The 13,960-nt window shown below is 49.5% G+C and overlaps 1 protein-coding gene across 4 annotated transcripts in view; it reads right to left on the bottom strand.

Annotated features, from left to right (window-relative positions):
• The window catches only part of frmd4a (FERM domain containing 4A), a 397,798-nt gene that overhangs the window by 168,012 nt on the left and 215,826 nt on the right, over positions 1 to 13,960 (bottom strand). For all 4 annotated transcript variants that reach the window (XM_060842610.1, XM_060842608.1, XM_060842609.1 and 1 more), the window contains exon 5: positions 11,989 to 12,073. In XM_060842610.1, the coding sequence (XP_060698593.1) occupies positions 11,989 to 12,073 (85 nt within the window). The remainder of the gene's footprint in view (positions 1 to 11,988; positions 12,074 to 13,960) is intronic.

Genomic DNA, 13,960 nt, shown 5'->3' with positions numbered 1-13,960 from the left:
TACATTCAACAATCAGATATACGAACAAATCAACGGAACACCCATGGGATCACCAATCTCAGGACTCATAGCAGAGGCAGTTATGCAAAGGTTAGAACAAACAGCCCTACCACAAATCCAACCCAAACTCTGGATCAGATATGTCGATGACACTTTCGTAATCATCAAAAACACGGAAATAGAAAAAACACACCGGATCATCAACGCCACACTCACAGGCATCCGATTCACGAAAGAAGTAGAAAAGGATAGCCAACTCCCATTCCTAGACGTGATAGTACAGAGAACACCGAACGGAGAATTCACCACAAGGGTACACAGGAAAACAACACACACAGACCAAGTCCTAAACTATGAAAGTAACCACCCCAACACACACAAACGAAGCTGCATCAGGACACTATTCAAAAGAGCTACAACACACTGCAGTACACCAGAACTGCGAAAAGAGGAAGAGGAACACCTATACAAGGTATTCGCCAAAAACGGATACCCGCGCAACTTTATCAACAGATGCCTAAGAGACAGACCACGGAACGAGGACATGCCACAACCAAAAGGACTAGCCACACTACCATACGTCAGGAGCGTTTCAGAACTGACAGCCAGACTACTGCTACCCCTAGGACTCATAACGGCACACAAACCAACAGCCACGCTCAGACAACAACTCACTAGAACAAAGGAGCCAATACCCAACATGAGCAAAACTAATGTAGTTTATAAAATACCATGCAAGGACTGCACAAAACACTATATAGGACAAACAGGAAGACAGCTAACAATCCGCATACATGAACACCAACTAGCCACGAAACGACACGACCAGCTATCCCTTGTAGCCACACACTCAGACAACAAGCAACATGAATTCGACTGGGAAAACACTACTATCATAGGGCAAGCCAGACAGAGAACAGCCAGGGAATTCCTAGAGGCATGGCATTCATCCACAAATTCCATCAACAGACACATCGACCTGGACCCAATATACCAATCACTACAGCGGACAGCTGAAACTGACACCCGGAAGCGGCAAGGACAGACCACTATAAATGCCGGAAGAAACATCAAAGAAGCGCTTCGCAGGAGGCTCCACAGCACTGATGATGTCTCCTAGCCAGGGGACGAAACGTTTGCAACAAAAACTTCCAGCTCGGCGAACAGAACCACTACAACAAGCACCCGAGCTACAAATCTTCGCACAAACTTTGAACTTATTGAAACATATCAGTGTTTTTAGGCAGCTTGACAGGACAGACAGAAGGATTGATGCCCCTTGTGGGAGGGAATGGGACCAGAGGGTATCATCTCGAAATAAGGGAGCACCCATTTAAGACAGAGATGAGAAGGAATTTCCTCTCTCAGAGGATTGTGAATCTGTGGAATTCTAAGGACTCTCGAGGCTGGGTCATAAGGTTGAGATAGAGCGAATTGTAGTTAGTAAGTGAATCAAGAGATGCAGGGAGAAGCTAGGGAAATGGAGTTGAGGATCAGTAGAACAGCCATGACTCCATTGAATGCTGGAGCAGCCTTGATGGGCTGAATGGCCGATGTTTGCTCCTCCATCTTATGGATGGGCCCTTGCCTTTCGACATTATTCGCAGTGGTCCCTGCAAACTGATGTCACTCACCGTTGTAGATTTTACAGCGTGGACAGATTGGAAACTGGGTGCAACATCTGGAAGTTTTTGGCTTTTGTTGCTCTGGGAGGAAACCAAAATGCTGTGTCAGCAAAAGACCGAACAGAGCCAAAGTCTGGCTCTGGGATGACACATGAGGTTTCCATCAATTTTTCCAAGAGACCCCTCCTTTTTTGTTGGCTGACAATAGCTGTTATTTCAGAGTGATTAAAAATAAATCCCAGTTTGCTTACCAGTGCTATAAAATACAGCTGTGTCCAGCATTTTGTAACACTTAGCTCTAACAAACTGAAAACAGCAATAGTGGCTGCTATCACTTTGAGTTAAACAACGATACAGCAAAGCTCTGAATTTTACAGTTTGATGGCTCTTGAGATCTGCTGATAAGGAAACATTTTATCGAAGTTTTCTGTCTTTTCTTCATCAGGACATTTTGCAAGAATACCAACATAAATGGAAAACGGCCCCTTTGCACTGTATGAGAAGATGGTGTTGATTGGTTGGCAAGGAACTTTCAGTAATACATGCGTTGCCGTGGAGTCAGAGGATAACTGATAGTAAACTGCCAACTTTTTAAAATTTAAATCAGACAGGCTTATCATGATTGACCAAGGCAGAGGACTGAGAAATGAATCAGAGAATAGCCGCTCTGCATATCATTGAGTTGGAAGAAGCTCAATGTCTGTGTCTCTGTGAAGAACAGGGTCCTGTACGTGAATATGAGCACCTTCCAGTGTGGACAAGTTCACCACACTGTGAGCACAACTGAAGTCAGTTATCGGCTTAATACCCAGTCCACTCAGAATTATTCAGTGAGTGTTGTTGAATCTCACATTCACATTTAATGTTGGACACTGAGCTTTGAGTTTGACATTGACCTCCACCAAACACAAACATCTCCCTATGTGCCAGGTCTGACTCTAACCAGCGGAGAGTTTGCCCCCTATACCCATTGATACCAGTTTTGCCAGGGCTCCGTGATGCCACACTCGGTCGAATGCAGCCTTGATGCCAAGTTCTGTCACTCTGCCCTCCCCTCTGGAATTCAGCTCCTTTGTCCATGTTTGACCCAAGGCTGGAATGAGGTCAGGAGCTGAGTGACCCTGGGGGAACCCAAACTGGGCGTCACTGAGCAGATTATTGCTGAGCAGATACTGCTTGATAGCGCTGTTGATGACATCTTCTATCACTTTACTGATCATTGAGAGTAAACCAATGGGGCAGTAATTGGCTGGGTAGGATTTGTCCTGCTTTTTATGGACAGGACATATTTGGGCAATTTTCCATATTGTCAGGTAGATGCCGGTGTTGTAACTGTACTGGATCAGCTTGGCTAGGGGAGGGGCAAGTTGTGGAGGACATGTTTTTAGTACTATTGCCTGAATACTGTCAGGGCCCAAGCCTTTGCATCATCCAGTGTCTCTAACCATTTCATTTCACATGGAGTCAATCAAATTAGCTGCAGACTGGAATCTGTAATGCTGGGATTTGGTCTCTCAGTCATTAATCCTCTTTCACACAGGATGCTGGGTGTAGATTGTCACATGGGGGTGATTTTAACACTGACATTACTGGGTCATTTTCTACAATTTGACCCCGATTGGACAAGTTAAGTTTGGGTGCTTAAAGAAATGGCTGGACGATGCCCAATGCACGAGGTTAGCAACAAGGACCAGAATGGCTACAGAAGGGAAGGAAGCCATTCGGCCCCTTGGGTTCTGGTCAGCTCTCTGCAATCAGCTCGTTCCACTCTCCCACCCTTTTCCCTTAACCCAGCTCATCAGGACCCCTTCCCAATTTTGCTAAACTGCATCCATTCTCTTCTCAACTCGAAGGAGAACAGCAGCAGCTCCTCCAACGGATTGACTCCATCTCTGGAACATTCTGACAATTCTCCAGTCAGCCGTGTGTGGCAAGGACAGTGTCAGCGGGATGGTCCATTTCTGACGTCAGCAAGATGTGGGAAGCTCCCTCCGGACTCTCAGCTCCAGGATAAACAGAGAAGGGTCAGAGAATAGCAGGGGGCAGGGGCTGGGTGAGGGGAAGGGGGATTGGAGTGAGGGGTGAGTGTGATCGGAGGGAGGAGTGAGGGGGATTGGAGTGAGGGGTGAGTGTGATTGGAGGGAGGAGTGAGGGGGATTGGAGTGAGGGGTGATGGGGAATGGAGTGTGGGGGAGGGAAGATGGAGGGGAGGGAGGATGGAAGTGAGGGGGATGGGAGTGAGGGGGATGGGAGTGAGAGGGGGTTCAGAGTGAGGGAGAGAGGGTAATTGGAATGAGGAGCGGGGTGTCAGAGGGGCTGGGAGTGAGGGGGGATCAGAATGTGGGGGAGGGAACTCCAGTGATGGGGGGACCGGAAGGGGAAGGGGGACCCGAGTGAGGGAGAGAGGGTGATTGGAGTGAGAGGGTACTGGAGTGAGGGAGAGAGGGTGATTGGAGTGAGGGGGGACCCGAGTGAGGGAGAGAGGGTGATTGGGGTGAGAGGGTACTGGAGTGAGGGAGAGAGGGTGGTTGGAGTGAGGGGGGACCGGAGTGAGAGGATTAGAGTGAGGGGGAGAGGGTTCAGAGTGAGGGGTAGGGGGTCTGAGTGAGGAGGAGGGGGGGGGGGTGAGTGGCAGGATTTGCTGATGGTGACATCGATGAAGAATTGAGTGACAGATTGATTTGCCTTTTCAGACACAGGGTGACATGGAGAAAATGGAGGTGTTTTTCAGAAGCTGGCCTTTACAGGAGATTTTCAGACACTTCACCCCTGGACCCTGATGTCAGTCGGAGCACAGTGTGAGCCCAGAGCACTGTTCTGAGTTGTGTAAATCCAGCACGGTCACATGGCAACTTTCCTGACTTCACATCAATGTTCCAATATTGACTTTTGTTTGTGAGAGAGGAATTAAAAGGCCACAGCTTCGTGTTTGAACATACTGCTTCAACTTGAACCCTCGAGTGCGTCCGATAACTTTGGAAGTGTTCAGAGCGAACAATGAATTCCTGGGAGTGATTACTGGGGAGTAATCTAACCCAGGAGCTCAGATCACCAAAATCACCGCAGAAACCCACTGGATTAGATTACTGCCGTGAAATGACCCCAGGGAACTGTTTAAACGAGACAATGAATCGCATTGTGAACTTTAATGGCAGTAGGAGGTGGGGGGTGGGGGAATAATTCTCTTTCACTTTAAGTCAACGTTAGTTAGCTTGTGGTTTTTAAATAGCATTCTGGTTGGTGAGTTACTGGTCATTCTCATCCCATTGAAACATTCGTGAAACTAAGCTTTTTGCTCCCAGCAGTTCACTGTTTGTTCCCAAATAAAGAAGCACTTTTCTCTCTTCAAGGTGTTTTTAGCAGATTTCTGACTTTCTCTGAAGATACCGACTCATTCTCAGAGACTGTTTCAGTGAAACTGGAACACCCTCACTCTGCATGTGCACGTGTTTCTTTGTGTGTCTATGTCTCTGTGTGTACGTGTCTGTGTGTGAATGTTCCTGCATACATGTGCGTGTGTCTGTGTACATGCATATCTGTCTGTATGTGTGGGGTCTACATATGTGTCTATGTATGTCGTCAATGTGTGTGTACATGCATATCTGTATGTATGTGTGTATGGTCTATGTATGTGTATGTAGTCTATGCGTGTGCGTGTGTTTATACATGCATGTCTGCATGTATGCATGTGTGGTATACATATGTGTGTACGCGGTCTAAGTGTGTACATGTATGTGTCTGTGTGTCTATGTGTATGTATCTGTGTCTGTGTGTCTATGTGGGTGTGTCTGTGCGTCTATGTGTGTGCGTGTCTGTGTACATGCATGTTTGTATGTATGTGTGTATGTGTCTGTGTATGTGGTCTATGTGTATATGTGTGTGTGTGTCTGTGTATGTGGTCTGTGTGTATATGTGTGTGTGTGTGTGTCTCTGAAAATGTGAGTATGTGTGCTCTTGATCGCGTGAGGTGATGCATTTCTGGGAAACTAAGAGGATAACAGAATCCCCAATAAACAGTGGGACAGTAAAGGAACTGGGTAACATTACAGAGAATATCCAGAGACTGCTGAAGGTAGCTGGGATGAGCAAACAGACGAGTACGACAGCATCAGAAAGTTTCCTCCATTGGCTGAGGGGCAGTATATAAGAGCAGGGTGGCTATGTTAGCAGATGGTCACACAGCAGTGGGCAGGCCACAGGCCACGGTCAATACATCACAGAGACCAGGTGCTCCAAGTGAACTGCAGGCTGATGAGAACATTGCCAATCATGGGGAAGGACGTTCAGCAGTGAGGAATGATTGTTTAGGCTGGAGGGGCTTAGGGGGGCTGTAACTGGGGTGTGTAACCCCTTTATGCAATAGGAAGAGTGCTGATAATGTGTGAAAAACCACTTCACACACAATACGTGCAGTTAGCAAGGATCTCGTTCTGGGGATAACCCAGGGACCTGGGCTGAATGGACTGTGATCAAACAGCCTCACCTGCTCAGTCCCTCCGTCTCGTTGTTCCAGGTCTGATTCTGAAATACCCTTCCTAATACAGGCAGCAGACCCCTCCCACCTCGCAGCCAAAGCTACCCTGGAAACAGATGGGCAAACCTGGTTTAGAATGGCCAACAGGGGGAATGGTCTCCTGCTGTGTTATATTTCGATCATATAAAAACAGTCACAGTATAACCGCCACCAAGACAGAACCCCACTGGTCCTCACCTACCACCCCACCAACCTCCAGATACATCGCATCATCCGTCGTCATTTCCGCCACCTCCAAACGGACCCCACCACCAGGGATATATTTCCCTCCCCTCCCCTATCAGCGTTCTGGAAAGACCATTCCCTCTGCAACTCCCTCCTCAGATCCACACCCCCCACCAACCCAACCTCCACTCCCGGCACCTTCCCCTGCAACCGCAAGAAATGCAAAATTTGCGCCCACACCTTCCCTCTTACTTCTCTCCAAGGCCCCAAGGGATCCTTCCATATCCGTCAGAAATTCTCCTGCACCTCCACACACATCATCTATTGCACCCACTGCACCCGATGTGGCCTCCTCTATATTGGGGAGACGGGCCGCCTACTTGCAGAATGTTTCAGGGAACACCTCTGGGACACCCGCACCAACCAACCCAACCACCCCATGGGCTCAACACTTCAACTCCCCCTCCCACTCCACCAAGGACATGCAGGTCCTTGGACTCCTCCATCGCCAGACCATGGCAACACGACGGTTGGAGAAAGAGCGCCTCATCTTCCGCCTGGGAACCCTCCAACCACAAGGGATGAACCTAGATTTCTCCAGCTTTCTCATTTCCCCTCCCCCCACCTTGTCTCAGTCCCAACCCTCGAACTCAGCACCGCCCTCCTAACCTGCAATCTTCTTCCCGACCTCTCCGCCCCCACCCCACTCCGGCCTATCACCCTCACCTTAACCTCCTTCCACCTATCGCATTCCCAACGCCCCTTCCCCAAGTCCCTCCTCCCTACTTTCTATCTTAGCCTGCTTGGCACACCCTCCTCAATCTTGAAGAAGGGCTTATGTCAGAAACATCGATTCTCCTGTTCCTTTGATGCTGCCTGACCTGCCGCGCTTTTCCAGCAACAGTATAATGGGGGACCGTTCAGCCCATCCAGTCTGTTACAGCTGTCCACAGCAATTCAGGTCAGTGGTATTTCCCAGGTAATGCCTGTTTCCCAGCTATTACATTTTTTCCATGTGCCTGTCCAATTTCCTTTGGAAAATATTGATTGATTCCGTTGTGAATGTTATGAGGTGGACCTCATAGAATAGGAGTCCCCTGCTTGTGGCTGTTAACCTGGTCCAATCAGGGAGCCCTGGCTGACAGATAGGAACAGGAGTGTCAGGGGTTCTGCTCACCCTGAGAGCTGGCTCCGAGGGAGTGGGATCTGTGTCAGGAAGGGGTGATTTGGTGATGGGATAACGGCTTCTGTGGAGAACTTCCAGTCTCCACCTCCAATTCCCATGTCAGGCAGTCTGTTCCAGATTATTCCCACTTGCTGCGGAAAACTCTCTTCCTCACGTTCACCCTGAGTCTCCATGAGACTATAAGGAAGTAGGAACAGAAGTGGAAACCCCACAAGCCTGCTCCACCATTCAATAGGATCCTGGCTGATCCAACATTCCTCATGTCCATTTTCCTGCCCGTTCTCTGTAACCCTTGATTCCCTGAAGCTCTCAGACTCCATTCCCAGAAGCTCTCTGGGACAGCGAGTTCCAAAGAACCTCAACCCTTTGAGAGAAGAAATTGCTCCTCATCTCAGTCTGAAACTGGTGCCCCTTTACTCTGAGACTCTACCCTCTGGTCCTCGCCTTTCCCCAATGAGGAGAACCATCCTCTCAGCCTTTACCTTGTCAAACCCCTTAAAAATCCGATACGTTTCAATCAGATTAACTCTCATTCTTCTAAACTCCAGAGAGTGGACTGACAAACTACTTAACCTTTCCCATAAGGCAATCTCTCTTTACCCATACCCAAAATCTTAATTCGGTGTTTCTCAGATCTTGCACTGTCAGTTCTTGGGAAGACATTTCTTTACGTCTGACTTTCGAAACCCACCCTAATCCTGTTCAAATCCATCAAAACTCCTCACCATCTCCTTTACACCAAAGAGCACTACACCTCCCCCCCAAACCCAGTTCCTCAATCTCACCCACGCTCGCTCAATGTCCCAACCCCGGTGAGGAGTCACTTTTAGCTCAGCTTCTCCCCCCTGGGAGGGGCCATGTCCCATCCTGCACTGAGGTTAAACACAGGAGGTAATAATACAGGGTCTGAAACACTAACTCCCCATCACACACACACACACACACACACACCACACACACACACCACACACACACCACACACACACACACACACACCACACACACACACCACACACACACACACAAACACCACACACACACACACACACAAACACCACACACACACACACACACCACACACACACACACCACACACAAACACACACCACACACACACATCCAAACACACACATCCAAACACACACAACACATACACACAAACACCACACACACACACCACACACACACAACACACAAAAACACACACACACATACCACACACCACACATACAAAAACACACACATACATAAAAACACACACAACACACCACACACAAAAACAAACACACATACACCACACACACACCACACATCACACACACACAAACACAGATGCAACACATGCAACACACGCACCACACACACAAACACACACCACACACACACAAAAACAAACACACATACACCACACACAGACACACACACACCACACATCACACACACACAAACACAGATGCAACACATGCAACACATGCACCACACACACACAAACACACACCACACACACACAAAAACACACAACACACACATACACCACACACACACAAAATACACTCAGCATACACATACCACACACACAGAACACACACAGCACACACACCACACACACACCATACACACACCACACAGCACACACACAACACAAAACACACCACACATAATACAATACACACACCACACACACACGCACCACACAACACACACACATCACACAAAAACCACACCACACAAAAATCACACACACACACCACACACACACACACCACACACACACCACACACAAACACACACACCACACACACACATCCAAACACACACAACACACACACAAACACCACACACACACACAAAACACATACACACACAACACACACACACACCACACACAAAAACAAACACACATACACCACACACAAACACACACACCAACACACATGCAACACACGCAACACACACATCACACACACACAAAAACACACATACACCACACACAACACACACACACACACACATACACCACACATACAACACACACACACACACACACATACACCACACATACAACACACACACCACGCACAACACATACACAAAATACAATCAGCATACACACACCACACACACAGAACACAAACAGCACACACACCACACAGCACACACACAACACAAAACACACCACACATAACACAATACACACACCACACACACACACGCACACACACCACACAACACACACACACTACACAAAAACCACACCACACAAAAACCACACACACACACCACATACACCACACAACCACACATACCACACAAACACACACACCACACAAACACACACTACACACAAACACACACTACACACACGCGCAACACACACCACACACATGCAACACACACACCACACACCACACAAACACACACCACACACGCAACACACACACAAACACACACCACGCAACACAAACACACACACACCACACAGACAAACACACATCACACACACACAATACACTCAGCATACACACACCACACACACAGTACACACACCACACACACCATACACACACCACACACACCATACACACACCACACACAACATATACCACACACACAGCACACACACCACACACATACCATGCACACCACACATACACACACACACAACACACACACAAAACCGATAAAACAAACTGGATTCTGGCTTTTAATCAGGTTTGAATATGTTCTGCGATTAGAATGAAATCGTCTCATTCCCAGTTGTCATCGAGTACAATGTTGTCATTACCCAGAGTTCCCTATTCTTCTCATTTGCTGCCTCTTCCACTCACAAAGCCCACCCTCCCGGGGGCAGAATACAGTGCTCACCGAAACATCAGTTACTCCAACTCAATCCCTTACGGACTGCGATACCCGAACACAAGCACTCCCGTAAATCCCGCACACCCCATCTGACCTCCCACTAATCCCTGGCCCTCCCAAACCCACTCGCCCTACTGACCCCCAACTCCACACTCTCCTCCCCCCCAACCCCACATTCCCCCTGACACCCCACTAACCCCCGACCCTCCCAACCCCAAACTCTCCTGACCCTCCCAACCCCACACTCCCCCCTAACCCCCCAACCCCACACTCCCCCCTGACCCCTCAACCCCACACTCCCCCTGACCCCCCCAACCCCACACTCCCCCTGACCCCCCACTAACCCAACACTCCCTGACCCCCCCACTAACCCCACACTCCCTGAACCCCCCACTAAACCCATACTCCCCCGACCCCCCCACTAACCCAACACTCACCCTGACCCTCCCACTAACCCCACACTCCTCCATCCCTCCCACTAACCCCACCCTCCCCGTCCCTCCCACTAACCCCACACTCCCCTGACTCCCTACTAACCTCACACTCCCCCAACCCTCCCACTAACCCCACACTCCCCCGACCCCCACTAACCCCACACTCCCCCTGACCTCCTCACTAACCCCACACTCCCTCCTGACCCCTCCACTAACCCCGCACTCCCCCGACCCCCCACTAACCCCACACTCCCCCGACCCCCAACTAACCCCACACTCCCCCCCGACCCCCAACTAACCCCACACTCTCCTGACCCCCCAATAACACCACACTCCCCCTGACCCCCCATTAACCCCACACTCCCCCTGATTCCCCCAACCCCACTCTCCCTTGAACCCCCCCAAACTCTCACTGACATGCCCATGCTCTAATAACCCGAGACCTACAGTAACCCCACACCCCAATAACCCCATACCATCATCCCCATACCTCAGCGACCCTGTACCCCTCCCCCAGCCGTGTGTCACCGAGTTATAAAAGTCTGATCTTTACTTCATTCTCAGGATGATGTTGTCCCTGGTAAAGCTAGCCCTGAATGCCCCTTCAGAAGGGAGAATTAGCTTCCTCATGAACCTGTAGTGGGGCCTGGTCTCCTTCTGGGGGCAGTCAGGAGTCACCCCCAGTGCTGGGTGTCTGGAGTCACGTGTAGGCCTGACTGGATGAGGCACTCTCCTTCCCTGAGCGACAACTACTGAGTTTTGACACGAATGTTTTATTCCAGATGTATTTAATTAATTCAGTTTTACTTGCTCCCGGCTGCCAGGGTGGGGGTGAGAACCCAGCTGTGGATCGTTTGGCTGCAACTCTGGATTCCCAACACTGTCACAACTGAACATAACCATGGAGCCATTCTGGATGCTTCCTGCTGCTCTTGTTGTCTGTGAACATTCTGGAGTCGTGATTTGGAGATGCCGGTGTTGGACTGGGGTGTACAAAGTTAAAAATCACACACCACCAGGTTATAGTCCAACAGGTTTCATTGGAAGCACTAGCTTTCGATCAGAATTAAACCTGTTGGACTATAAGCTGGTGTTATGTGATTTTTAACTACCTTGGTCAGTTTTACAACAGGAATTGTTACAGCTGGTGGTGGGAGGTTGGGGGGTGGTGAGTCCCCTTCTTACCTTGTAGATACAAGACTTTGCATTTAGGAAGAACAGCTCAATGGTGGCGTTGTCCTTCAAATAAGCAATGCTTTCAATGTAGAACCTGCAAAAGAATTAAAATCCCAGCGTAAACATCGAGAAGGAATGATGTTCTCTCTCTTCAGAAAACCTCTTATTAAAATTGTGGAGATTTCTTTAATGTTGAGTCAAACTGTGTTTGCAGACTAACATCAGACTAACTGAGTGAATCACATGTTCAGCTTTTTTTTGGAGTACAGAGTGGGAAAGATGCTTGGGGAATGTTTAAAAATTCTGATGATCACAATTTGGTGAGATTTCATTGAAAACTAAATGGATAATTTTAACTGTCTCCTCTTGTTTGGTCATCATTGAATTATTTGTCCTGTGTTTAGCAATAGCATGAACTTCACGACAGCTGGAGAATTGCTAGGCTCAATATCCCCTCTCGATTACATCACTTAAAGTGGGCTTTCTGAAGCAGGAGAGCTCCAGTGTTACTGTGACCTAACCTGGTGTTTAGCAGCTTGGAAGGGAACTCTGTGCTAACGTCATAATGGGAACCACATCAGAGAGGGAAGGCACAGCCTCAAACTGGGTCTAACAGAGGATTACAGCTGCAAATGTGTTGCTGGTCAAAGCACAGCAGGCCAGGCAGCATCTCAGGAACAGAGAATTCGACGTTTCGAGCATGAGCCCTTCATCAGGAATAAGAGAGAGAGAGAGCCAAGCAGGCTAAGATAAAGGGTAGGGAGGAGGGACCAGGGGGAGGGGCGATGGAGGTGGGATAGGTGGAAGGAGGTCAAGGTGAGGGTGATAGGCCGGAGTGGGGTGGGGGCGGAGAGGTCAGGAAGAGGATTGCAGGTTAGGAGGGCGGTGCTGAGTTGAGGGAACCGACTGAGACAAGGTGGGGGGAGGGGAAATGAGGAAACTGGAGAAATCTGAATTCATACCTTGTGGTTGGAGGGTTCCCAGGCGGAAGATGAGGCGCTCGTCCTCCAGCCGTCGTGTTGTTATGTTCTGCCGGTGGAGGAGTCCAAGGACCTGCATGTCCTCGGTGGAGTGGGAGGGAGAGTTAAAGTGTTGAGCCACGGGGTGATTGGGTTGGTTGGTTCGGGCGGCCCAGAGGTGTTCTCTGAAGCGTTCCGCAAGTAAGTGGCCTGTTTCACCAATATAGAGGAGGCCACATCGGGTGCAGCGGATGCAATAGATGATGTGTGTGGAGGCACAGGTGAACTTGTGGCGGATATGGAAGGATCCCTTGGGGCCTTGGAGGGAAGTGAGTGTGGAGGTGTGGGCGCAAGTTTTACATTTCCTGCGGTTGCAGGGGAAGGTGCCGGGGGTGGAGGTTGGGTTGGTGGGGGGTGTGGATCTGACGAGGGAGTCACGAAGGGAGTGGTCCTTGCGGAACGCTGATAGGGGAGGGGAGGGAAATATATCCTTGGTGGTGGGGTCCATTTGGAGGTGGCGGAAATGGCGGCGGATGATACATTGTATGTGGAGGTTGGTGGGGTGGTAGGTGAGAACCAGTGGGGTTCTGTCTTGGTGGCGGTTGGAGGAGCGGGGCTCAAGGGCGGAGGAGCGGGAAGTGGAGGAGATGCGGTGGAGGGCATCGTCGATCACGTCTGGGGGGAATCTGCGGTCCTTGAAGAAGGAGGCCATCTGGGCTGTGCGGTGTTGGAACTGGTCCTCCTGGGAGCAGATGCGGCGGAGACGAAGGAATTGGGAATATGGGATGGCATTTTTACAGGGGGCAGGGTGGGAGGAGGTGTAGTCCAGGTAGCTGTGGGAGTCAGTCGGTTTATAATAGATGTCTGTGTTGAGTCGGTCGCCCGAGATAGAAATGGAAAGGTCTAGGAAGGGGAGGGAGGAGTCTGAGATGGTCCAGGTGAATTTCAGGTCGGGATGGAAGGTGTTAGTAAAGTTGATGAACTGTTCAACCTCCTCGTGGGAGCACGAGGCAGCGCCGATA

Source organism: Hemiscyllium ocellatum, chromosome 23, assembly GCF_020745735.1.
Source record: "Hemiscyllium ocellatum isolate sHemOce1 chromosome 23, sHemOce1.pat.X.cur, whole genome shotgun sequence".
NCBI classification, from domain to species: Eukaryota; Metazoa; Chordata; class Chondrichthyes; order Orectolobiformes; family Hemiscylliidae; genus Hemiscyllium; species Hemiscyllium ocellatum.
The sequence above is the reverse complement of the archived record's forward strand: the minus strand, read 5'-3'. Positions and strand labels throughout refer to the sequence as shown.